The sequence below is a fragment of the Kryptolebias marmoratus genome, linkage group LG6 (genome assembly GCF_001649575.2).
Source record: "Kryptolebias marmoratus isolate JLee-2015 linkage group LG6, ASM164957v2, whole genome shotgun sequence".
NCBI lineage: Eukaryota > Metazoa > Chordata > Actinopteri > Cyprinodontiformes > Rivulidae > Kryptolebias > Kryptolebias marmoratus.
Window position 1 is genome coordinate 30,528,381 of NC_051435.1, and position 26,532 is coordinate 30,554,912.

General features: G+C 38.4%; 2 protein-coding genes and 1 long non-coding RNA gene across 3 annotated transcripts; 2 read left to right on the forward strand and 1 right to left on the reverse strand.

Moving 5' to 3' along the window:
* Positions 1-371: 371 nt before the first annotated feature.
* LOC108251623 lies at positions 372-1,723 on the forward strand. The gene is made up of 4 exons (XR_001809364.3): positions 372-566; positions 636-700; positions 770-826; positions 916-1,723. It is a non-coding gene; the product is annotated as an uncharacterized LOC108251623 (long non-coding RNA).
* Positions 1,724-8,713: 6,990 nt separating this feature from the next.
* naf1 (nuclear assembly factor 1 homolog (S. cerevisiae)) lies at positions 8,714-23,224 on the reverse strand. The gene is made up of 9 exons (XM_017441974.3): positions 23,120-23,224; positions 22,156-22,637; positions 21,358-21,496; positions 19,429-19,522; positions 19,253-19,335; positions 19,019-19,179; positions 18,857-18,908; positions 14,994-15,078; positions 8,714-9,737 (listed from the first exon to the last, which is right to left on the reverse strand). The coding sequence occupies exons 2-9, from the start codon at positions 22,635-22,637 to the stop codon at positions 9,373-9,375; spliced, it is 1,461 nt and encodes a 486-aa protein (XP_017297463.1). The 5' UTR covers positions 23,120-23,224; the 3' UTR covers positions 8,714-9,372.
* Positions 10,956-11,780, forward strand: LOC119617136 (histone H3-like). The gene has a single exon (XM_037976300.1). It carries the CDS (start codon positions 10,956-10,958, stop codon positions 11,334-11,336), a length of 381 nt encoding a protein of 126 aa, XP_037832228.1. The 3' UTR covers positions 11,337-11,780.
* Positions 23,225-26,532: the final 3,308 nt, after the last annotated feature.

Below are 26,532 nucleotides of genomic sequence, written 5' to 3' on the forward strand. Positions count from 1 at the left end.
TTCTTTTTTTTAAATAAAATATCAAAGCATTATCACAGTTATGAGGCTTAAGGTAAATATACTGATGTGCAGTGAAAACACTTCAGTGCTATTTTATTAATGAAATTTAAAAAATGAAAGACCCTGATTTTAACATTTTTACACCCACTTTATGGATCTTATAAAATAAAACTAATATTGGATAAAGTTCTGCTGTAATCCAAATTTAAGATACATTTAGATTTTATTTATTGTGCAAAATTTAATAAAGTTAATACATTATAGTGTAGTCTGTCAGTCACTGAAATTATCCATGAAACTAGCTTAAATTTTTTTTTAAAAAATAAATAAACAAAAATCAAGTTACCTGGATATGATGGTCTCTCATCAAGATATAAAAAATGCCAGCAAGGACAATATAATTCTTGCAATTCTTCTTGTAACAGGTGGCACCACTAGGTGTCGCACCCTCCACAGCCTGAGCTTCCATAAAAGGGAAGCAGGAAGAGTGGTGGCTAAGTGTCAATTTTCTGTGTGCGTGACCAGGTGCGTGTTGGGCCCACGCGTTTCACTGTTTGCTGGCTGTGGTAAGGTTCGGAGAAGGAAACTTTTTTGATTTGTTTAAATAAATTGTCCTGACATGGTGTTTTATACAGGGCCACAGCATTAATGATGTTTCAGCGGTAGCGTTGCTCGGGCATGTGGTCATTCAACGCCGCAGGTAGGCCTTATACATTTGTCTTCTTTTAAAGATTGAATTGTATGTTTTATATCATTTTTATTTTGGTAGGGCTACACCAGAGCTGCTACATCTTTTCGTTTTAGACTGTTGGTCTATGCAATACAGGTATGCAGTGTTTTTAATGTTTTTTAAACTAACTGGACTAAAGTGCTCCAATAAGCATTTAGTAATTTTTTGTATTTTTGTTTTTACAGTTAAATCACTGCTTCCTGCTGTCCTTTTAAGAGTCAAGTTTTATTTCTTTTTTGTTAGTTCGCCCAGTCTTGGACTATGTGCCTCTCTTTGATACATGTGAGGGCGAGCTAACAATCTTCTGCGTATTTTTTGTTTGTCCTGTGTTTTTTTTTTTTTGTTTTGTTTTGTTTTTTTTTCTTTTGGAGTCACTCCCCGGAACACACCAAATCCATACCAGTTGTTCCTAATTATTTGAGACCTGATCTTGTGGGCTTGATTGTGAGTGTAAATTGCACTTGATTATTCTTGCAGTGAATTGAGTGCATCTTAAGGGTTGCAGTGCACACTGTAGTGGTTTGTGTGGGTTGTCCACTTAAAGTGGGGTTTAATTCAGGTCAAATCTTTTTGGGTAACAACGAATGGGTAATGGTAGTAGAGAACTCCATATTTTTGTACAACAATAAATGGTTTTAATTAACTGTGTTCTGGTTGTTGTTTGTTACACATCGGCCGGTAAGAGCCGTAACATTCTAATATTAAAAAAGTTGCGAAAAAACTACTGTCTCCATTTTGTTTTTTCCAGTTGCGACATCTGGTGGTTGCTTTTATGTACTACAGTTGACGTGAATAAAATTGATACCTTGATTTAAATCACGAGTCTGTGTTTCATTCATACCATTTTCATTAAAGCTCATGTTGTCCAATGAAACCTGTGTTTTTGTTTTTATAAACTGAAAGGAGGATGTTACAATAAACATGATCTTTATTAACAATAGTGACACCTTGTTCTGTTGGACTGTGAATATCATTATTATTCCATGAATTATTATTTTCATTTAATACTATCTGAGAACTTGTAACTTTATGCTATGATGTCATGATAGTGATTCATATAAGAGGCTTTGAGTGACATTCAAAGATTTTTATTCATTCTCACAAATATTTTTAAATACACTCAAAATCACACACAATCACTGAACCTAACTGTCTAAACTCAGCCTCACAGACTCAAATCCATCCACACAACCACTCAACTTCAGACTCTCTCTAACTATATCTCGCTATTTCAAATTTGTACAAAAACACGTCCACCTTTCCAAAAACCCACAGTTTGGGTGGATATTCAGTCTCATTTTAAAGCCTTGAGAATAACTACAAGACCCGCCCACTGGGGATTCCTGCGAATCAGCGCACGAAGAGCTGCGAGTCACAAGCAGCTCGAGACACCAGAAAGAACGAGGCCTCGTTTAGGAGCGGTCACATGATATTTGACGTGTTGACACAGCCACCAAAACACTGCATCACGATACTTCAGCTTCATTTGGCTCAAAACTGTGTCGAGCAGCACATCACTATTGAAGAGCAGAGAAGGGCCCAGTCCCAATACTCACACTACACCCTATGCCCCTCTATGAAGTGTATATTCAGTTGAAGTGAACAGGTTACGTTGTTGACTTGTGCCTCTGTGTCATAACTGCAACATCCAACAGGGCGGACCGGTCGCTGTTTTGGTATTTTAAGGTGTCAGTACGATTTTAAAAGTACAGTTTAGGTATTTTAGCTTTCCAAAGTCATTGCCGGAGATATGTGGCTGTTCTGACTTGTTGAATACGGAGCAAAGTTTGATAATATTCACACCTGTACAGCAGAGAGAAACAAGAATTATTTCAATACTTTACATTTAAAAACTGCTTTTTTATGACAGACGCAGCTTGCTCTGTCACCACTGCCATATTTCTGCTGTTTAATTCAAAACCCTTTGTCATCAATAAAGATAATATATAAAAAAAATAAACAAGACAGAGCAGCGCCATGATTACAAGTTTGGCGAAGGCAGTGCAATATAATGCTGAGGAAATGAAAGAATGCAAGATATAGATTTCAGAACTGGAAAACGTAAACAAACAACTACTCAAAGAGAACGACGAACTAAAAGAAAAGATAAGAGAGCAAGATCGGTACAGAATGATGTGGAGTCTCCGGGTAAACGGTATGAAAGAGAAGAAAGACAAAAATATCAGAGAAGACATTGTGAAAGGCCTAAAGAAGATCGTCCCTGAGTTGGACTCGAAATTAGAGGATGCTGTGGATGTTGTCCACAGGATGGGGAGAAAGGAAAACGACAGAACCAGGAATGTAATTATCCTATTTACTCAAAGACAGATAAAAGAAGAAGTATGGAAGCGGAGCAAAGGATCGGCCATTTGCAGAGAAGAAGGTATCAGCTTTGCAGAGATGTTACCAAAAGAAGACCTGGAGGAGCGACAGCGCCTGTGGCCTCTGATCGAGGAAGCGAGGAAAGCTGGGAAGCGGGCCTTTTTTCCGGCCCTGCATGGTTATATTGAAGGGCGAAGATTGGAAACTAACAAGTGAATGATAGTATCAATAGGGTGGAAAATATGCCAGCGGTGAAGGATATGAATAAATGAGCGTTTCTTTGTTTTTCTCTTTCTGACTGTTCTATTTGGAGAGAATTTGTGACTTGCTAAAACTGTTCTGAGTTCATGTTAAATGTTAAAATTTCTTTGGGTTCTTTAAATGTCAGGAGCTTGAAAGAAATGTTTTTATTTTGTAAAGGGCAAAAATAACATGGTTTATTTCTCATTCCTCAGCTGTGGACACTTCTTTTTGGAAGAATCAGTGGGGAGATAAAATCCTCTTCAGTCATGGCTCCACCCGTTTGGGTGGGGTAGTTTTATGTTTCAACCATTTTCCAGGAGAAATTATTACACACCGGACAGATACTGAGGGACACTGGCTGACAGCTGTGATGAGAACAGAGGATTTATTTATCATTTTGGTAAACGTATTTGGGGATAACAATCCTTCCATCCATTTCCATCATTTTCTCCATTCCGGGTTCACAGGGAGTACCTATCCCCAGCAATCACTGTGCAAGAGGCAGCAGACACCCCCTGGACAGGTCGCAAGTTCATCGCAGGGCCACAAATAGACAAATGACCATTCTCACTCTCACCTAGGGACAATTTTAGAGTCATCAATTAACCTAACATGAGGGAGAAAACCGGAGTGCCTGGAGTAAACCCACATGAGCACAGGGAGAACATGCAAACTGCACCCAGAAAGGCCCCAGGACGGAAGCGATCCTGCTGGGAGACAACAGCTCTAACCACTACACCACTGTGCCACCCCTATGGGTATAACAATGACAATCAAAACAGAGTATTATTAACTGACATAACAAATGTGATTTCAGAACTTAAAGGTCGATATCCTACTGATTATATTGTGATGGGGGGTGATGGGGGGAACATGACCCCTGATGAGTGGGTGGATAGATGGCCCCCAAGATCTGGGAGGCCCCAACAAAACAGTTTGATGAATGACTTTATGATAAACAATAATCTGAATGATATCTGGAGAGTAATGAACCCAGGATTACAAGGTTTTTCATGGTTTAAGCCAAATGGAAGTTGTAAATCTAGGATTGACTGGCTGGGAAGTGACAGACATCAAAAACTGTAACTTTAAAAGCTCCACTTTCAGATCAGTGTTTTATAGAATTGAACCTGGAACCTGTACTTAAACAAATCCTTCAAAAAAGCCTACTGGAAATTCAATGCTAAATTATTACAATATGAGAAATATTACACCAAAATTAGAAAACTAATTCATGAAGTTGAATCTAATAACTCAGTCACAGGAGACATTAATAAATGGGAATTTCAAAAGTTTAAAATAAGAGAATTTAGCATTCAATTTAGTAAAAACCTCATTCACGAGCAGAAAAAATATGAGTTTGACACATCAGTGTTGTGTCAAACAGGATTCAAATAGTGAGAAGAAAAATCCTCTTATGGAATTACAAACTAAATTAGATCAACTATATTTGCACAGATCTCATGGTGCTCTCATAAGATCTCTTACAAAATGGATAGAAGCGGGGGAAAAGAACTCTTCTTATTTCTCTAATTTAGAACGAAACAGGCAGCAGAGTAACTGCATCTCAAGTCTTCCAATAAATGGGAATGAATGTCAGGATCCTACAATACTAGAGAGAGAAGTTTTTACATTTTATTCCAAATTGTACTCAGCTAAATATTCAGAAGTAGATTGTAACATCCTTTTAAATGATATTTCCAGAGATTGAGACAGCTTATAAAGAAGGTTGTGATGATTTTAAAATTGAAGAGCTGGATGCTGCTTTTAGGAAAATGGCATCAAATAAATCCCCAGACTCTGACGGTCTCACTGTTAATTTTTACAAATTTTTCTGGGAAGATATAAGAATAATACTATTTAAAGCTTTATTAGAGTGTATCAACAAAAAAGAATTGGCGTCAAGTATGAAGCAAGGATTGATTGTTCTGATCCCTAAAACAGGCAAAGATAAAAGGCACTTAGATCATTTAAGACCAATAACCCTACTGAATACAGACTATAAAATCTTCTCTGGTGCTACAGCAGCTAGACTCAAAGAAGGAATCTCAGATATAATTAGTGAAACTCAATCAGGTTTCTTGAAAGGAAGATCTATTCATAATAATATTAGACTTAGATTACAGTGACTTGATTGATGAAAATGGATTTATTCTTTTCTTGGATTTCTATAAAGCATTTGACTCTGTTGAACACACGTTTATTCTTAAAACACTGACTCATTTTGGATTTGGTGAAAACTTCAGGGATCTTATTAGGATGCTTTATACAGATATAAATAGTTCGGTAGCCTTAAGTCATGGAACGTGTAATAGATTCAATATTAATAGAGGAATCCGTCAAGGTTGTGGAAGTTCACCATTACTATTCATAATGGCTGCTGAGATGCTGTCCATTCTAATTAAAAACAGTGGAATAACCGGCATTGATGTAATGGGCAAACAAATCATAATAAGTCAATTGGCTGATGACACAACCCTTTTTTTGAAAAACAAAGATCAAATTCCTTTAGCTCTTCAAAACATTAATCTGTTTTCCAGGGCCTCGGGACTTCAATTAAACTTAAATAAATGTGAGCTGTTTTCTCTGAAGGATCACCCAGTACAATCACTATTTAATATAAAAGTTAAAAAAGAAGTAAAGTACTTGGGTGTTGTGATAACAAAGGATAAATCTATTTCGGAGAAGGAAAATATTTGGAACAATATTGACAAATGTAAACTGACTCTGAATAGATGGCTACAGAGGGACATATCAATTTTTGGTAGGATTTTATTAACTAAAATGGATAGTCTTTCTAGACTTATTTTCCGGCTTATTCTCTGCCAGAATCAAAAAAGATGATTAAAGCCATTAACAAACTGAATTTTAATTTCATTTGGAGGAATAAATGTCACTATATACGAAAAGACGACCTGATTAAAACTCATGAAGATGGTGGAGGAAATGTGATAGACTTCGAAATTATGAATAGTATGTTGAAACTCAAATGGTTAAAGTTTTTTATAAATAACAGTCTTTCAATTTGGTCATATATACCCAATTTAGTTTTCAATAAGATAGGAGGACTTCAGCTTCTCTTACGGTGTGATTTTGAGTTAAGCAGATTGCCAGTGAAACTTTCAGACTTTCATAAACAGGTTCTTCTTAATTGGAAACTACTTTTTACTCACAATAATAAACCTCATAAAAAGAAAAAAGAAAACCATATAAGCAAAAAATATAACCAATTCTTAAACACTATCCCATCATCTTTTCGATCTATGGTTAGACAAGACATATTATACTCTAACATGACTCCTAATCTGAAATAACTATCGATGGGGTTACACTTTCTAACTATCGATGTAACAATAAATTTCTGAGAAGACATATACTAAATTATTATTCTCCTAATCCACTTAGGAGGAAATATATTCTCAAAGATTTTAGGGAAGAGGACATTAAAAAGATAAGGATTAATTTTATGTCATCTCCGGTCCCACCCAAAGCAAAGGAAATGCAGTATAAAACTATAAATAGTATTTATGCAACTAAAGAATTTTTAAGAACAAAATTTAAGATGGACATTGGGAACTACAGTTTCTGTGAGACAGAAAGTGAGAACTTGGATCATCTTTTCTTTAAGTGCATGATAGCTCAGAGGTTTTGGCTTGATCTTCAGATGTGGATTCAACTTCCTGCTTTCACTTCAAAATAATTCCAGTTTGGGGTATTCAATAGGCTTAATAATGAATATGGGATCAACAATCTAATTTTACTGGGAAAATATTGTTTACATAAATGTCAATTTTTCAGATGTAGGCCCAATATGACTCACTGGAATCTGTACGTTTTGTAAAAGAAAAAAATGCTGGAAACTTTTTTTTATTTTTTGACTAGTTTCAACTTTCTTGATTAATGCCCTTTTTACTTTGTATTTTTTTATATATATATAATGCTTTTCATATTACTGGCCCTTGGCTTATTTTGTTAAATATGTGTATATACATATACCTTTTTGTTTATGTGCCATAAATCACTCTTTGTAATGTAACTTTTTCACTGTCGAGCTTGGTACCTTTTGTTATGTATTGTAATATGTTAAATAAAGGTTGGGAAAAAAAAATTCTTCGCCAAAGTCCACCTGGATGCGGGCTTAGCCAGAGGGCGGCTAAAGAGCACTGGAAGAATTGGGACACACTACGCACTCAAACCCTTCAGCATGAACGCGCATTTGAAGGTCCCGAGGGTGGAACAAGGGTGGAGGTGCGAGTATTGGGACCAGGCCAAACAATGAAAACATGCAGGATAGTGGTCCTCGAGGACCAGGGATGGCAATCACTGAGGTAGAGGGTTGAGACTAAAAGGAGCATTTTAGTTCGTGAGACTGAATCTCTCAGAAGTAAAGATGGGCAGAGATCATCAGTCTGCAAAAACCCACATCTAAAATAGTGGAACTTTTTCAGAATAATCTTTTTCTTCAGGAAATGGGGAAAGCTCTGAATATCTCATTATTTACAGTTTATAATATTGTCAAAGTGGAAAACTGTTCTGTGGTCAGACAAACCCCAATTTGAAATTTGTTTTGGAAACCACAGATGCCATGTCCTCTGTATTCAAGAGGAGAGGGACCATCCAGCCTGTTGTCGGCGAACAAAAACATGCTTCTCTGATGTAATGCGGGTGTATTAGTGCCTCCGGGATGGGCAACTTACACATCTGGAAATGCTCCATCAATGCTGAAAAGTATAAACAAGTTTTAGAGCAGCATGTGCTCCCATACAGAAAAGAATGCAGCAAAGATGCCCCAGGACTGCTGAACTGCTAGAATCCAACATTCCCACTTCCACTTCCAGGAAAGTGGATTGGTCGCTGTGGGCCAGTTGAATGGCCCCCAAGGTCTCCCAATCTGACCCCCTTAGACTTTTATCTTTGGGGTCATCTGAAGGCGATTGTCTCTGCTGTAAAGATGTGAGATGTGCAGCACCTGAAACTACAGATACTGGAAGCCTGTGCTAGCATTCCTCCTGTGGTGTTGCTATCAGTAGGTGAAGAGTGGGAGAGGAGGGTTGCATTGACAATCCAACACAATAAGCAGCACTTTGAACACATTTTATAAGTAGTTAGAAATTTGTAAATAACTCATGAAAGAATAAAGTTGTGTTAAAACCAAGCACACCATTGTTTATTCTTGTGAAATTCCCAATAAGTTTGATGTGTCACATGACCCTCTGCCCATTGAAAAAACAAAAGTTGGATCCAAAATGGCCGACTTCAAAATGGCCACCATGGTCACCACCCATCTTGAAAAGTTTTTCCCTCCCATATCCTAATGTGCCACAAACAGGAAGTCAATATCACCAACCATTCCCATTTTATTAAGGTTTATCCGTATAAATGGCCCACCCTGTATTTCAGAGAATCAGGAGAAAGATCGATCTTTGTCTTTGAAAAGGAATTTTATTTCAAGGCAGAAGAGCGTTCGGAGACCCCACTTACTGAACCCAGTCAGGAGAAGATCCCCCAAAGAAAACAAAAAAGAACTCCATAACACCCAAAAACTGCTCTTCTCAGTTCCTAGATTCTTATAGACTTGTTAAAAGACGGGATGCTTCACTGTGGGAAACATGGCCCTGTTCTAACTTATTTTAGATATGCTGATGTTATCAAGTTCAAAATTACTTTTATTAAAACAATTGTGAAGTTTCTTAATTTAAACATTTGATATGTTTACTATGTTACATTGCAAACAAAATCAAGTTAACGTCTTAAAAAAGAATTTTTTTTGAGAATATTAAAATAACTGCAAACAGAGCACGCTCTCACAGGAAACAGCGACAGTTTAATAATCTCCAGCTGGTGATTTCATGTGCTGGGTTCAGTACATCCATGTCCAGTTAGAAAATTTAACTCTTGCCTCGAGTCTTTGTTACCCCTTGTTTTAAGGTGGATGGGATTTTTTTAGAAAACATGAACAAACATGTGAAAAACAAAAAAAAGACTGATGTCAAGCTACTGAGCTGTCATCAGTAAAACTGATCTCACCAAGTACATGGGAACTACCCCATCCTGTCATTGTGTGGGAGCGGTGTGTGTCAGTGAGGTGGTGATGAAGGAGGGGGGGGAGGAGGAGGGGGAGGAGGAAAGGGGAAGTCAGAGAAAGGGGCAGTGTTGGGAGGCCAGAGAGGACAGGAGAAAGCTGGGTTAAAGAAAGATGGAGGAGGAGAGTAGAGGGGGAAGCTGGGTGGGGGGAAAGAGGGAGGAGGATAGGGGCAGGGAGGGGGGAGGTACATGGGAAGGGCATTACTGTGTCCAGGTTGGGGGTACGAGTGAGTGTACTGAGAATCTATGTTTCTTGAGTCCTGGTGCCTGACTCGAGGTCCTGCATGTCTCGGTAGGAAACCCCACACTTTGTTCCTCTGCTGCTTCAAAGGTTTCTGACCAACACGAACAGCTTTATCTGAAAACCAAACAGAAACAAGATTTACAGTCCAATTCCACACTTCGTTCCATTCAAGCATTCAGATGATATTCATACAGACTCCTGCAGGTCAGGATGATCAGTCTGCACACACAGACTCAGGCTAGATAATTTAAAAAAACAGCATACACACAAACAAATGCAGATGTATAAAACTGTGTGTACAGAAAGTTTCCTTTGTACACCCTGATCAAGGTGGAACTGAGCTTTCCGTTTAAATATGCCCTGCATGTGTGATTCTCCTCTCTGTACCATCAAAACACACCAGACATCAGGGGCCACCTTCTGAGGCCGAGACAATGGTGGAACAACTTGGTGGACAACTTTATGGAATGCTCTGAAACTGTTGTATTTTGTTTGTTTTTTAATTTTATATTTGGAGTTTTAATTTTTTACATAACACACACCTACACACACACACACCCAAGAAAACAGGACAAGCTAGAACATGTAGGACAAATGATCATAGATGAAACTGAAATTTTTCTTTTCTAATTCAATTTGGACAAGATCTCAAGGAATCCTAGAGTTGAATTTACTACTTCTACAATATTTTTACAACCAACACAAACCGAGCAGCGGCCTTTTTGGGGGGAGCGGTGGATTCACAGCACTGACCCATGGAAGATGATGGCCCATCTCCCACCGAAGACAAAACTTGATCCCACTTACCTGAAGGTGTAACTGTGACTCTGTCTTGACGAAAACCTCACGCACATAAATATTCCAAACATATTTTCAGAAGACTTAGGAATATAAACAAAATGCAACTACAGACATACATATACGTGTCAAATGTTACTTTTTGTTTATTAGAAGAAGCCAAGAGTCAGCAGAAACATTTGGTATTTTACTATAAGTTACAGCGTGGTCACAATATATGATAAGATCCATCATATTCTGTGACCGTCTATATTTCAATATTAGCCATAAATAGCTTCTAGAATAGCGCCGCTCAAGGTGGCTGCATGTTGGAGCAGCTCTGTTCCTTTCATTCTGAGATATTGCTTTTAAAGACTTTATTCCTCTTTTTTTCTGGATGTAAATAACTTTTTTTTTTGGATGATTACTTGCTCTGGTATCGGATGCTGTGCAGCAGAAAGGATTTTTACTAAAGCCTTTTTACTTTTGGACATTTTGTTATGATGCGTAACCATGACAACAAGTGTTAAACGTGAAGAACCCTGAAGTCCAGTCATGGCCAGAACCAAGCAGACCGCCCATATATCCACCGGAGGTAAAGCTCCCAGGAAGCAGCTCGCCACCAAAGCTGCCGGCAGGAGCGTTCCGGCCATCGGCGGAGTGAAGTCTCACCTCTGCAGGCTCGGCACCGTGGCTCTCAGGGAGATCCACCACTACCAGAAGTCCACCGAGCTGCTCATCCAGAAGCTGCCCTTCCAGCACCTGGTCCGGGAGATCACCCAGGACTTCAAGACCGACCTGAGCTTCCAGAGTTCAGCCATAATGGCTCAACAGGAGGTTTATCTGGTGGGGCTCTTTGAGGACACCAGGACCGAGGACAAATCGGGACAGACCGCTACAAGAGACCCTTTCTGCCCACAGCCATCAACTCTTTAACAAAACCAGGATTATGAGCTACAACAACATTTAATTTCCCTTTGGGATTATTAAAGTATTTTTGAATTGAATTGATATTAGTGGTCAGATAATACTTTTTATTCTTTGGAAGAAGGAGAGTCACCAGAAGCAGATTGGCTCAACTAACACCTTGGTTTCCTCGGCTTTTTCTTTCCCCTTCTCCTTTTGCATTTGTTTCAATTCAATTCAAATTCAAAAATACTTTATTAATCCCAAAGGGAAATTAATAAAGAAGTTTCCCTCCTCCCCCGACCTCCACATCTTAAGTTCTTGGCGTAACATGCTCTTCTTTGAGATCAAGTTATGATGTAAAAATGCAACAGCACCTCTTACAGTCACAATATATGATGGTCACAGAATATGGTGTAACAGTTGCTACATACTTGTGCTTGTAGCTAAGCTTGAGGTTGCAGTTGCATTACTCTGTGTAGCACAAAAATAAAAATGGGGATCTGCTCTCCCTGCACGCAAATCTGCTGCTGGTGAACGATGGATGCTTGGTGTGGTTTGATCATCGTAACACCATTCTTTCTACACACTTTACAAAACGCCTCTTGATCATTCCCGATGACCAGCTTAAACCAGTCTTTGAATGGTGGATCATTGAGCCAAAGTTGTGAAAACTTACAATTTCCCATGGTGAGGTGCAAAATGACTCGCTAGTCTCAACACATGAAGCGGTTCCAACACCACGCATGGGCACAGCAAATAAGACAGCAGAACCAATCGAGTCTATTAACGTTGGCTCAGGTCCTGCCGTATGTAGTTATTTTTCATACAGATTTTATAGTTAAATGAACATAAAACAAAAAGTCATTGTCAATGGAAAAGTCAGAATAAATTGAAGCGGTAATGAAAAATTTATTACCAAGTCAAGTACTGTTTGTTACCTTTTACTATTTTTTAATGGCCTTAATTTAAGCTCATTTCATTTACTACCTTTTACTACCCTGCGGAAACCCTGCATTGAGAATGAGCTCGACTTTGAACTGAGGATGTGGATACCGGATAGCTCTTAAAAGCAACTCCAGCACCCTGTACTCCTGCTGCATCCTCCACAGAACGCCTCAGGGAACACGGTCATAAGTCTTCTCCAGATCCACAAAACAGCTGTAGATTGGAGAATCTAACTCCCATGACCCTCTTAGCAACTCTGCAAGGGTAAAGATCTGGTTGTCCAGCCTCCCTCCAGGAGTTGGGTGTCCGAACCCGAGCTGTGTGTAAAGGTGAGGCCAACTATATCAAGTTAGTACTGCTCAACCTCACACACAAGATGTGTCTTCTTACCCGTCAGAGAGGTGACATTCCATATCTGTAACTAGTCTATGCTGCCAACAGTCGGCACAGCCAGGGACTGTTCCTCATTCACCATCCAGCTCACCCTTCCCCTGACCTAAACCATCCTCCTCACAGGTGGTAGGCCCACATGTACATGGCCTCCTGTCACTGTTTTGGCCTTGGCAGGAGTTAAGGCTTGGCCATCTTATCCCCAGGCCTGGTTCCGATGATGATGATGATGATGATGATGATGAGTGAAGCTGCCCATTCTAAATAACATACTGCTGAATGAATCATTAGTTCATATTATATCTTTGCCTTTTTTTTGGCAAATTTTAATTTGCCTAATTTTTTTTTAATTTAATGGATCTGGTGCAATTGGCAAAATCAAATGAGAGTCTTTTTCACTGATCAAGATCCTCTCGTGTACTTTTTGTAATATTGTTATAATTTATAGCACATAGCTGAGATAGATCTTTGGGTAAGTTTAGCCCCAGATTAGAAATGTGGGATGAATTTTAATTGAAACTGAATTTGGTTAAGAACTCCTGTAAGGGGGCAGAGTTAAATATTCTAACCTAATCCTTTCTAGCATTTGCATTAGTACCGGCAGTCCTCAGCCTGGTTTCCTAACTGTGACCATCACATCATCAGCATACAAACAAGTGGTTCTATGGATAAATTGAAATGGCAAGGGCTTATAGAACAGCCCTGCCTGTAGCCTCGCTGCAGAGCTATGGGTTTAGATGTGTTATGTCTGTTTTTCATGAACCCAGTTCGGCCCTTATTTATTCAAGAAAGCATTGCAGTCTCCATCCTCTTTGTTAAGATAGAGGCAAAAAATCTATAACCGATATTTAGGACACTGATGGGTCTATATGTTTTGTAATCCATCCTATTATTGCTGTACCTAGGAATTAATGATATAAAAGCCTTGATGGGATAATAAAACACTCTTTTAAAGCAAAGTTAAAGAAATGCTATTTGATATTGGGGGAAAAAACTAAATGGAATTGGTTTGAAGCTGGAAGTAAGAGCAGCGGTGTGGGAGCACTTTGGACTCAAACCAAATGACCGAGGAGAACCGCTGAACCTTTGCGAGCCGGTATGTTGCATTTGTGCTTCTGTCGCTGTGCTTTTGGTTGTTTGTACTTTTTGTTTACAAAACTGCCAGTTTTGTCTGTCTTCTCTATAAAGAGCTAATGAATATTATTCTTTAAAGGGCAGTTTAGTTTACAGACTTAATAATCCGTACTGTTTTGGTTGAATGTAGCTTTAATTTATTTATTCATTTATTTTTTGTATTCAGTTTTTATTCAAGTGCATTTTTGTTAACAGAGACTGAGAGTCCATTTTATTTTTGTTTTTGGTTGTTTTGTTTATTTTGTGTTCCAGCTCCAGTGTGAAGTGTTCTTTTAAAAGTAAAGTTTATTAATCTTTGAGAAGATGTACTTGCACTATTCAGTCCCTCCAGGATTTCGCAGGCATTTTTTGTGATTGTTGCGGGCGAAAACGCTTGACTTCACGGGGCATTTTCCAAAAAGTTGCGATGAAAAGTTGTGATTTTTTTATTACTAAAATCAATAAAAAAACATAACTTTTAATATATAAACCAAAAATACTTACTAGTCTTGTAAGATAATTACCAACAAACACTGACATTCTCAAAAGGTGCTTTATTTGAGAACTTTGATAGCTTCTAAACTGACATTCATGAGCATTTCTGGATTGTCCCTGGTCTGCAGCTCTCCTCACATGTTTTGCAGACACAAAGTGTTTGTCGATGGATGACTGTTGTTTATGTTCGATGATTACACTGCAGGACGTGCAAAACAGCTCCCCCCACTCTCGTGCAGCTGGGTAGGAAACTGTTTTGCGACCGCAATGAAGTTAGTTTTAAGTTGGATGTTGGATATTCGCGCTCCGCGGAGTTAGCAGTGTCTAGCTCACGGCTGACCCGAAACAGGAGCGCTAATGTCGGCCAGCCGTTCTCTGCCGGCCCCTTCTCTCACGCGCAATGGTTCACTTAGGGACGGCTGGCCGACATTAGCGCTCCTGTTTCAGGTCAGCCGTGAGCTAGACGCCGCTAACTCCACAGAGCGCTAATGTGTTGGGTAAGCCAGTGGTTCCCAACCTTGGTCCTCAAAGAACACTATCCTCCATGTTTTCATTGCTTTCCTGCTCTTCAGCAGGTCTTCAAGCTCTACAGAAGCCTGTTAATCACTCACTCATTCAAATCAGGTAGTGTTCCTCAAGGACCAAGGTTGGGAATCACTGGTTTAAGCATGACCTGGTGCTTAAAATGATCAACATTAGAGCACATTTTATTACATAATAAAGCTATATTTTCAACAGTACCTGTGTTGCCACCTTCAGTCTTTTTGGTGTTCTTTGTTTTCCTTTTTGCTTGTTGCTCTTTCTCATCATCACTATAATCCAAAGCCTAGAAATGAGAGAAAAAACACAAGAGACATGTTATTGCAGAGTGTGACAGAGCTGCACAAGACACCCAAGTCTTCTTTTTTAAGCTAAACTTTCGCATTCCACCGTTATTGATTATACCTGAAAAAATCATTTTAGCAGTATAAACTCTACAGAGACCGAAGGAAAAACATTATTGCAGAAACTTTATGTTGGGAATAAAAAAATCATTCAGAACTATCACTTCTTTCAGACTTACCATTTTTTAGCAAGAAGGAAATGAATCGATATTATTACAAAGTCATCGCAACATGATTTACTAAAAAAAATAAAAATACAGTTTAAAACCAGATGTTTACGTTGTTTTCCTCATTCTGACATCAAATCAGACCAACCTTTTCCTGTTTGAGGTCAGTTAGGATTCCAAAAAGGATTTTTTGTTGTTAAATTCCAGAAAATGAGGGAAATCTTTTAAAAGGATTTTTTATTATTTTATTTCTTGATTTCTTTTAGTGTTTCTTGAAGCCAGAAAGTTGCCATTTGAAATGTCTTTAGTTTTTTGTAATGTCTGTGATCTGTTTTTTTTTCTACAAAATTAAACAACTGAAGGGACATCCTCAGAGACGGGTGATTCCATAGATTTTGCCAGGGGTTGTATAAAACGATACTCTGATGTCCCGTTCTCCTGAAGGCAGCACGGAGCTGCGCCGAAGAGAAACACCATCGATACAGCTGCAGTTCTGTGCCGGTTTTAATGTTTTAGGCCACAATTTTTTTGCAAGTAGTTCAAAGTTTAAACTGATATTGTTGTGAATCTTTGGTGTAAACTTTGCCTTCAAGTAAAAGAATATCAGCGCCCCCTTTTTGAAAATATTGCTGCCAGTGCCCCCCGTCATCCTCTCAACGCCCCCGTTGAGAAAGACTACGTTAGAAGCTTTTGATAGGTTCATTGACAACATTTGAGTTAACTGAAGGCAGACCTGCAGAGGCATTTTAAGGATCACCTCAAATACACTGCTTCTTTGGGTGGCATCATAAATCAGCCAAGATAACAGGAAGAGAACAATTCTGGTTTAGCCTTGAGTACAATTTCCAGATGTCCAAAGGTGCTACGTTCATCTGCTCAAATAATTATTCACAAGTATAAACACCATGAGAAGACCCTGCCATAAGACCACTCAGGTACTGAGTGGTGTTATGAAGGTGTTTTGGTGTGATAAGCTGTAGGGTGTTTTGCTGCAAGAGGGACCGGTGCACTTCAGAAAATAGAAGGCAATATGAGAAAAGAACTTTATGTGAAAATATTGAAACATCTCAAGACATCAGTCAAGAAGTTAAAGTTTGGGCACAAATGGGTCTTTCAAAAGTCAATGACCCTAAAAATACTGCCAAAATTACTTTGTAACATTAAAAGTCCTAATCTCGATGTCATAAAAATTTGTGAGCTTAAAAGGGATTTGGGAGCAAGGAAGCCTACAAACATGACTCAGCTCCACCAGTTCTGTCAGGAGGAAGTTCTGAGAAACCTAATTCAAATACTGAGAAAGTGGATGGAAACTTGAGACGTTGAAGAAATTGTGGACGCAAAATTATATGTTTAGGGAAAAATTTCAAACAGTCCAGCTTTTCTTCATCACTCTTTCATGAAGCCCAGCTCTGTATAGCTAGTGGTCTGATAAACAGATCCTCCAATCACTGCAGAAGCGCTAGATGTTTCTCTGATTGATGCCCTCCTTACCTGCTCATTGAGTTTTGATGGCAGGGCTGTGGTGGCATTATCTTAGTAATGGATTTATTGGTGCTGTGTGGGATGTTCAGGGTTATAACCCAATGCTGATCTGATGTTTTTACAATTTTAAAACTCAAAGTTGTGTCTTAAAATGATTTCAATCAAATTTTCCCCCATTCAAGTGAAGCATTTTTGTGAATGGTTGCATTTAATAGAATACAAATCTATTTAAATTCCAGATTTAAAGGCAAAAAAACTGAAGGAATTACAGAGTTAGTGAATATTTTTGCATGGCACTAAACAGGCAGATTAAAATATCCCTGAATATTCTGTTGACTGGATTTTGACAGAGGCATTTAGCAGTGGTTTAGGTGGGTTGGTTGATGTTAAGTCCTAGAATATAAACAATACATTTGAAAATATTTATGAGGCAGGACCCGGGTGCAGGAAGTAAGTTCAGTCTGATACAGTGGCTCATCCTGCTCTCCTCACCAGGGGAAACAATTACCAGAATGGTTCTGCATAATCCGCCAATGTATATTACAACAATAATTCATAACCGAAATACCCAGATGATTGAGTCCGGTGGAGCAATTTAAAAAAAATTGCTCATCTGATTTTTCTTGAAGATTAAAATTTTTTATGCCATTGAGAATCAAATTTATTGCTTTCTAATGGGCTTAAATTTAGTGAAATTCACTTCATGACTTAATGCTTTTTAATCGATCATATAATAAGACAGTTTTAGGATAATTTATTAATTTTTTTTATCCTAAAACATGGAACTCAGAAAAAAACAAAAACTACCATATTTTCCGCACTATAGGGCACACTGTCAATGAAGGGTCCATTTTCAAACTTTTGTCATATATAGAGTGCTCCTGACTAAGAGGCGCATTGTGCAGCTCCCAATTTGTGTAACTTGGCGCGGACCACACGCGCCGCGCTCCATTCTAAATGGATGATTTCGCTGCTCTAGCAGAGCTGGTTCTCCTGCATCAGCATTTATTTGATCCCTCTATGACAGATCACAAAGATAATCAAACGTTCAAAACTCACGGAAGAATTCTGCACAGACGTAAGCGTCAAGTATAAACGCCTCCACCGCTCGCTCAGGTCCGCGCGCTGAGGCCAGCGTGACTATAACTGAGCCTTAATGCTGCAAATGTGGTCTTTAAAATTGGTCATTTTATTAAGCTGTAGGTCAGAATTTGCTGTATTTATTTTAACCTAAGTAGACTATGATTGTGTTTTCTTGTGACCTTGGTTGCTGTTCCAAATCTGGTCATTCAACACGGTACTGATGTCAAGTGTTCAGCTCGTGTTTGTGTGTATGAGAACAGATGAACTTGGCTTTGTGTTTGTTGTTATTCATTTCCTGCTCTGGTTTACTGTCATTAAACTGTATCTGAATGTAAAGCGGTGATTGGTCAAAAGACACTTGCGCTCTGTTCTGAGTGGGCAACATCTTAATCTCTGTTCTGGAGCTGGACTGGATGAAAGGACCCTGTGAGAGTACAGATGTAAAGTTTGTTGCTTTTTATCCCACTGAAGGAATTAGGGTCAGAGGATGAAGTTGTAGTGTTGAAATAAACAATAATTCAGTAATTAAGAACATTTTGAAATACTGATTACTGAATACTGTACATCATGATGAAGCTCCAAATTATGGCTATATTATTTTCTGGTCCTATCACCCAGCCCTAGTTTGAGGCACTTCCAACAACTCTGCAATGATTCTGAGGGAAAATCTAGAGCAAGGATTTTTTTGAATACGTTCAAAATTTATGAGAAGACTGCAAGCCTCTGACACTCACAAGAGGAATGTGCAAACGTTTTTGGAGACTCCCTCATGAATGCCATTCACCAACTAGCTGCAGACACTAGCTTTAGTCTTGTACGTCTCTGTGTAGGTTCCTGTTACAGCGTCTGCTACAGTATTACAGTTTCAAACACTTTATCTAAAATGTATGCACTTTTAACTCCCTGAAACACCACATTCACTAACTTTATCAAAGAGTTCAGACCTGTATTCCATCTGTGACCAATCAACAGTGTTTACAGTGATTACCTCGTCTGGTGGTTCTTCATCATTCTTCCAGGATGCATCAGATCCCTTTGCTCTGTGGAAAACACAGTATTTTAACCCAGTAGTTTAAGCTCATCCCACCTAACAGAAAATCAGTCTCAGTGTGACCTGTGGCCCACAGACTGTGTGTGTGTGTGTTCTTACAGTGTCAGCTGCTGAGTCAGAATGTATCCTGTGTATTCTTTGATGGAAGGTGCATAATAAAGCAGCAGTCCCTCCATCAGGCCCTTGCTGTTAATCTGGTCTGCAGAGTTAAAACGCAAAATGTACAGAGGACTGGACACCGGGCCGAACACCTCGAACACCTCAAACACATGAAGCACACATCATTAACATGCAAGACACAGCTGAATGTGTGGAAACTGCTGGTGCTCTCACCTTTCCTACAGCCACCCTGTCAGATGTGAAGAGGATGCTGTCGTCATTCAGAGGAGGGGTGTCCTTCAGAGACTGCACGATAACTGAGCAGAAGGACACGCAGGTTTAAAAAAGTACCCAAAAAGCTCTCTGATGGAGACAAGATGACATTTTTAGGTGAACTTTGCTGCGTTTACCAAGCTGCTGTAGAACACTGGAGACTGTTCCCACTGGTAGCAGCTCTGCTTCCTGTGGCAAAGTGACAAACACTTCCTCTGCAGCTGGCAGCTCCTGAACACAAACAAAATTTGTTTGCACCCTTTTGTTCGAAAAACAAAAATCCAGTGGTCACTGAAATAACTTGTAAAGGAAAAAAGTAATAATACAAAAAAATCAGTCATTACTTTTGAATTGTGGTTGATCAGAATTATATATATTAAAAAAATAAAAAACACGCTTGACTTAAAATTTTGTTGCACCACCTTTTGAGGCAATCATGCCATTTCTGTATCTCAGAGCCTTCTGCACCGGTCCACATCTGTTCACTGGTACTTTGGTCCACTCCTCATGATCTGCAGACTGCATGTTTTGGCTCCTTCTACAGATGCCTGATAAGATTTTGGATTTTGGTCAGGTACCAATTCACAATAGTCAAATGTTTTGTTCTTCGCCATTCTTGGGTGTTTTTGTTCATTATATTGTTGGAGGACCCATGACCTGTGACTGACATCAAGCTTTCTGACACAGAGCAGCAGATGTTGTTTCAGAATGCCTTGAGTCTTGAGATTTCATTGTACCCTGCAAATATTCAAGATGCAGCAAAGCAGCCCCAGAACAGAACAGAACCGAGCCTCGTCCATGTTTCACTGTAGGTACAGGGTTCAGTTTTGTTTGCTGTGAACACAGAGCTGATACAAAATCTCATTCCACTGAAACAGCTCTTTTGAAGTCCCCAATAATAACTTGATGAGGATTGATGTTGGATCTGACCTCAGTTTTTAGTACTGTTGACCATCATCACATTATGCCTGACAGGCTGAGACATTGGGTGGATGTCTGCTTTGGAGTGGTTTTCTTCACTTACATGGACTACTTAGTTTTAGAGGTGCCTCATCTGGGAACTCAGTTCTCCATCTAGGACCTTCAACACCCATTTAGGCAATAACAGAGTGACCTGAGGGTGAGTGACTGGGAGGAATGACCTGCTTGATCTGAGACAGAGTGGAGTTTTGTTGTTGGGCTTCTGTACTAGTCATGATTTGTGTGGAGAAAAAAAAAAAAAAAAGAGTCTCATTAATTTATACTAAAATTTTGTATTTTTTTAGATAGTCATCTGTTCTAGACCAAGTGTCTCCCAGCTTCTCTCATTGTTGAGGGTTAAAGCCAGCAGGACAGTTTTCAGAACCAGAGTCTGTGAACAATGGATGTGGACCTATGGAGTCCACATGGTGCCACACGACCTTTCTTTTAAGCATGAAATGACTATCCACCCATCCATTTTCTTTACCCGCTTCTCCTTTCCAGGTCGTGGAGAGCTGGTGCCTTTCTCCAGCCATCACTGTGTGAGAGGCAGGGGACACCCTGGACAGGTCGCAAGTCCATCGCAGATAATTAATTACATGAACATACAGCAGAAAGGTAAGAATTACAGGAATCAACAAGAGTGAACATTTGAGTAAAATATTCACGTTTTTTTTTTAATAAGGGCAATGTTTTGTTTGTTTGCATCATGGTGGCAGGACATAAAACTTGTACTGAGACCGTCCCGTAGGGATGCTGGACCCACTCTGGCTTCAACTTCTGGGTTCCCATATGGTGTCCAGTATTTCCCTACATGTTAAAAATGGCCACCACAGCTTATCAACATTAGACAACACAAAAATGGCTCTAAGTGTTGAATTACACCAGGGTGGCATTTTGTCACTGGTTCTGTTTATAATGTTTATGGACAGAATTACTAGGGATGACAACAAATTGCCAAGGTCATACAGCAAATGGTCAGATGTAAAACCTTTGAACTCACAGAGGCTGTTTTGTTTGTTTTTCCACCATGTCTCTCCCAGTGAAAATGCTGTTTTCCCACTGTCAATATAGAACAATTTATATGGGCAAAACCAAATACCAACCTCAAGTAAGACTTCATCTCTAGTTTTGATAGGGGCTGGTTGGCTGAAACCTTCGTCATCATCTTCAAACACCAGAGGAGATGGAGAAGAGGATGATGAAGAAGAGGAAGAAGAAGAAGAGGAAGAGGAAGAACTGTCACTGAGGAGAAAAGAAGAGCATCAGTCAGTTTTCTTCTGTTGCCACCCACAGTATGGATTACTTCAGATGTCAAATCATCAATAATAATAAAGATGGACAAAGTTTCTCCAGCTTTTCCTTTTGTTCAAAACTAAAGCCAACATGTCAGTTTTTTGGGTGATGCCATGCTGTATTTTTGGAGTCAGAGTCTGTGCACTGGGGACATGGGACTGTACCACTGACAAAAAGGTCCTACCTTCTCACTCACAACTTGTTAACAGGCTGTCAATTACAGTGTAACCTAACACTTTTCTTAGAGCCTCAAATAACTAAATAAAACTAAACTTACAGAATAAAAAATCCCACATGTAAACAGAAAATCAATCAAATAGTTAGAGCAACATCAGTCCATAGCTGAAAAACATTATCTGAAATGTTTTTTTTTTTTAATTAAAAAAGTCATTCATTTACATGGCGGGATGGGGCTTAAAATTTGTATTGCAGCCAGCCACTAGGGGGCACTCATCCTTTGTGGCTTCAACTTCATGCTCTCTGTTCTCTCTCTAGTTATCATATACAGTATGTCAATGATTCAAGCACAAAGACAACTGTGGGTGTAAGTGACCAACAAGACACAAACTTATAAAGTATTAAAGTGCTTATTGTGTGCATGTACACACCTGTCTGAATTCTCATCCTCAGAGTCATTAATCTTCCACACACTGTTGGTTGCTGCCGTCTCATGTACAGCTCCTGATTCTTCTTCATGTGTTTCTGGGTTTGCTTGCATAGCTTCATCTGGGGTCACAATAGGATTTTGTAGCTGTATCTCACACACACTGTCCTCTGTCAATGTTCTTTTTGTTTCTTGTGTTTGTACTCCTATTTCTTCTTCACGTGTTTGAACAGCTTCTATAGCCTCGTTTGGAGTCACAGTTAATATTTCTAGCTGTGACTCACACACATTTTCCACTGTCAGAGTTCCTGTTGTTTCTGGTTTCTGTATATTTTCTGTTTCATCTTCACGTGTTTCCGTGGCTTGCAAAGCTTCGCCTGGGGTCACAATGAGATTTTCTAGCTGCGTTGCCATGCAGATTTCCATCTCCTCCTCCTTAAGTGTGGATAACATCTGTGCATCTTCCTCTGGTAGGCTTTGATCCATCTAGAAAGCAATTTACATTTTAAATGTTTACAATCAGACATAGGCATACTGAATAAATAAATTATACACAAAAATATCTTAACTACAACTTCAAACATTTGTAGGACTAAAGTGAGTAGGTTGTTTAAACTTAGTCAAATATACAACTTTACCAAGTGGTTCTGGGAGCTTTACACGGCAATATGTTTATTTCACGATTTGCTACAAAAATGTAGTGAACCTATTAAGAAAGATAAATACACCGTCGGTATCAAATAAAGACTTAAAAGTATAAGTATGTTAAACTGAGGTATAGAAATGCTCAAACACATGCCAACATTTTTAGCTCGGCCAGCTAAAATGCTAACACCGTTAAGCTGACAATGTTTGTTTTGATATAAAAACGACTCTTTCAAACCGGAAAGAGTCCAAAACATTATTTTCACCAATTGTCATAACAAGAAGGTTAAGTCTTAAAAACACGTTCCCAATCAGATTATTACCTGTTTGTTTGAAGACCGACGAAACCCACGCTGCTGGAAACCTTAAAAACCTAAACCGGCTTCCGTAGGATCACATGAACGACTTCTTCTTCTTTTTGAGGTTTTATTGGCGGTTGGCATGAAACGTTGAAGTTACATTACCGCCACCTACTGGTATGGAGTGTGGTTTAAAATGTCTATTTTACGCTATGCTAATATTATATTCTTCTAATTAAGTTTGTTTTCTTGAAAAACCTAATTAAAGTCTGAATACTTTTGCAGTCTGAATTCCTTTTCAGTATATCTACTAAATTAAATATTGCTTTATTTTTCCTAAATTCCTCTAACATTAATCTCCTTTCTTTCTTACACCTACACTCTAAAATAATGTTCTATCATCTCTCTTCTCCCACAATATTGGCAGTTTCCTGTATTGTGTTGATTTATTCTAAATAACGAGCTATTAAAAGCAGTATGTCCAAATCTTAATCTAGTTTTTCCTCTCTTCTATTTTCTCCTCCTATTCTCATTTCTCGTACTCTGTTTTGAATCCTATAATACCACCTTCCTTTATTATCTTCACCCCATTATTTTTGCCACTTCTCCCTCAATTTTTGTTTAACTATACTTTTTGCTTCAGATTTATTAATATTTACTATAAAATTAATTTGTCCTACTGATGGCTTTTTTGCTTCCCTGTCCGTTATTTTGTTACCCTTAATCCCAATATGAGCTGAAATCCATTCAGCTGTTAAACCCATCATCTGTATCCTAAATAATGTTTGTTGAATTTCTAATAGAATATCTGGTCTACTATGTGAATGGTTGTATTTTAAACTATTTAATGCTGAACTAGAGTCTGAACATATTATAGCTTTTAAAGGTCTTACTTCTTCTATCCATTGTATTGCTAGTAACAATGCTAAAAATTCACCTGTATATACTGATAATCCGTTTGTGATTTGTTTCCTTTGTCTTACTTGAAAATCTGGTATAAAAATGCAATTCCTATTCCTCCATTTGAATTTTTTGATGCATCTGTATAAATCTGGATATGATTATAATAATTATTTATATATATTTGTACTATGCTTGAGTTTAAAATACATCCTTTATGCTTCTTCTTGTCTAAAAGTGTCATATCTACTTTTGCATCTAAAAGAATCCACGGTGGAATTACTGGTAAAGGCACTAACGAACTAATTCTTAAATTGGTCATTTGCAATTCTTCTACCTTTTTGTTAATTATCCATCCAAAACTCCTTGTTTCCTTTTTCCCAACATGGTTTTAGAATTTCTATTGTACGATGACTTAATTTATTACTTTGCAGACTTAACATACAAACAGAAAAAACCTTCTAAGCCACACATGTCAAACTCCATTCCTCGGGGGCCGCTGTCCTGCATGTTTTAGATGTGTTCTTGCTTTAAATGGATGACTTGTGGACATGCCTCTAGAGAACTTTGTGATTTGGGGAGGAGATAATTAAACCATTTGAATCAGGTGTGTTGGAGCAGAAAAACCTAAAACTTTCAGGACCGTGGAGCCTTGAGGCCTGGAGTTTGACAACCCTGTTCTAAGCTGTCGTATTGCCTTTTAAAAAGTTTAAGAATGGAGGATTATACTTAAGTATATCTATGCATGTTTACAAGGTTCAGAATATAGTTATGCCTATTTCTATGTAATAAATCATGAGTGAGGAAAAAAAAAAGAAAGAAAGAAAGAAGCAGAGCCAGTCTGGAAGAAGAAGCACTGAGTACCTGTCAGACACTATTCAACACTACAGTGACTTTAGCGCATCAATAGACTTGTTATTTTGGTTATGATGGGTGTACGATAATTTCCCTCAAAATACAATAATTTTATGTCTCTGGTACGATAATCCTACATTTCTGTCCTGGCAACACTGTGAGAGGGTCTCCTCACTCCTCTCTGCCTGCTTCTGTTCCTCTCATCCAGAGGGTCCTGTCTCTCTCTGTCTGTCCCTGCTCTTGTCCTCAAAGGACTCCAGTCCAGAAAAGTCCACCTGGATGTCCTCCATGACGTCCTCCTGAACTGTTGATTCTGTCTGGTCTTTCTTTTCAGGAGTTTTCGGTGGGTCTTTGTGGTCCTTTATTCATCAATAGCTGCATCAATAAATTAATTTACATACCTGAAGGTGGAAAATATGTTTAGTTACTATTATGGCCACTTCTGCCTGATGTAGCTAATTTTCACCACACCTAAATGTAATTGTATCTTGTAATGTAATGTATTGTAATTGTATGCACTTTATTCAAAGTAACAATCTACTTCAGCACCTGCTTGACAGCAAAAGCATGTTTCATTTTTTAGATAATTGTAAATAAATTCAGACATTACAGGTTAATAACAAAATATATATTTTTAAATGAAATTCAAAACTTTGCAGCAAAAACTAAGTGAAAAATTAACTAAAACTAAAAATAAAGTGAAGTGAAGTGAAATTTATTTATATAGCACTTTTCTGCAACAAGGCGACTCAAAGTGCTTTACAACACAGAAACAACAATCAGGTACAGAATCAAATACAGATAAAAACATCATATCAAACATCATAAAAACATCATAATCAAATATAGAGATGCAGAAGTAAAAACATCAATTATGTATAATCTAAATGCAATATAAGATAATCTAAATAAAATCATGAAACTAAACATATCTAAACATGAGCTAAGACAATCAAAATAGTAGCTAAAATAATCTAAATGAAATCATGATAAAGTTAAAGCTGAACTAAACAACAATTAGGAATCTAACAATCTGACAATATCAAAAAAATGAGCTAAGATAAACAAAACAAAACAAAATGTACAGGAAGGCTAACATAAACTGAAACATGATAATGCTAAACTAAAGGTACAGCATGGCTAACTAATCGTACCAAAGGGCCGCTAAACAGCCAAAGTGTCAACTGAAAACTTCTCCGACAACACTTTGATGCACATTTTATTTTGAAAGTTTTATCCTGTGGCAACAAAATCGTAAAAATACAAGTCAGGCTGGATGGAGCCCTAAGGAGAGTTTTCTTTAGGGCCCATCTCAGTTCACTCTCACCACAATCTTTGTAACAACGTTTTATATTAAACATGTTTCATCAATCCCTGCTGCTGAACACACACTGACTATACTGTACTCGCTGGTACTTAAATAAAATGTTTGTATTTGTATGAAAAGCATTATGTTACCTTATCTATATGTAAAAAGAAAATTAAATTGTGTGTGCTTTTCTGTTGTGTTAGCAAAATATTTCCTAAGCTCCTGGAGCTCCTGCTGGAGCTCCTGCAGCTCCTGTTGCACCTCCTGCTGGAGCACCTGCAGCTCCTGTAGCCCCTGTAGCTCCTGCTGGAGCTCCTGCAGCTCCTGTTGCACCTCCTGCTGGAGCTCCTGCAGTTCCTGTTGCACCTCCTGC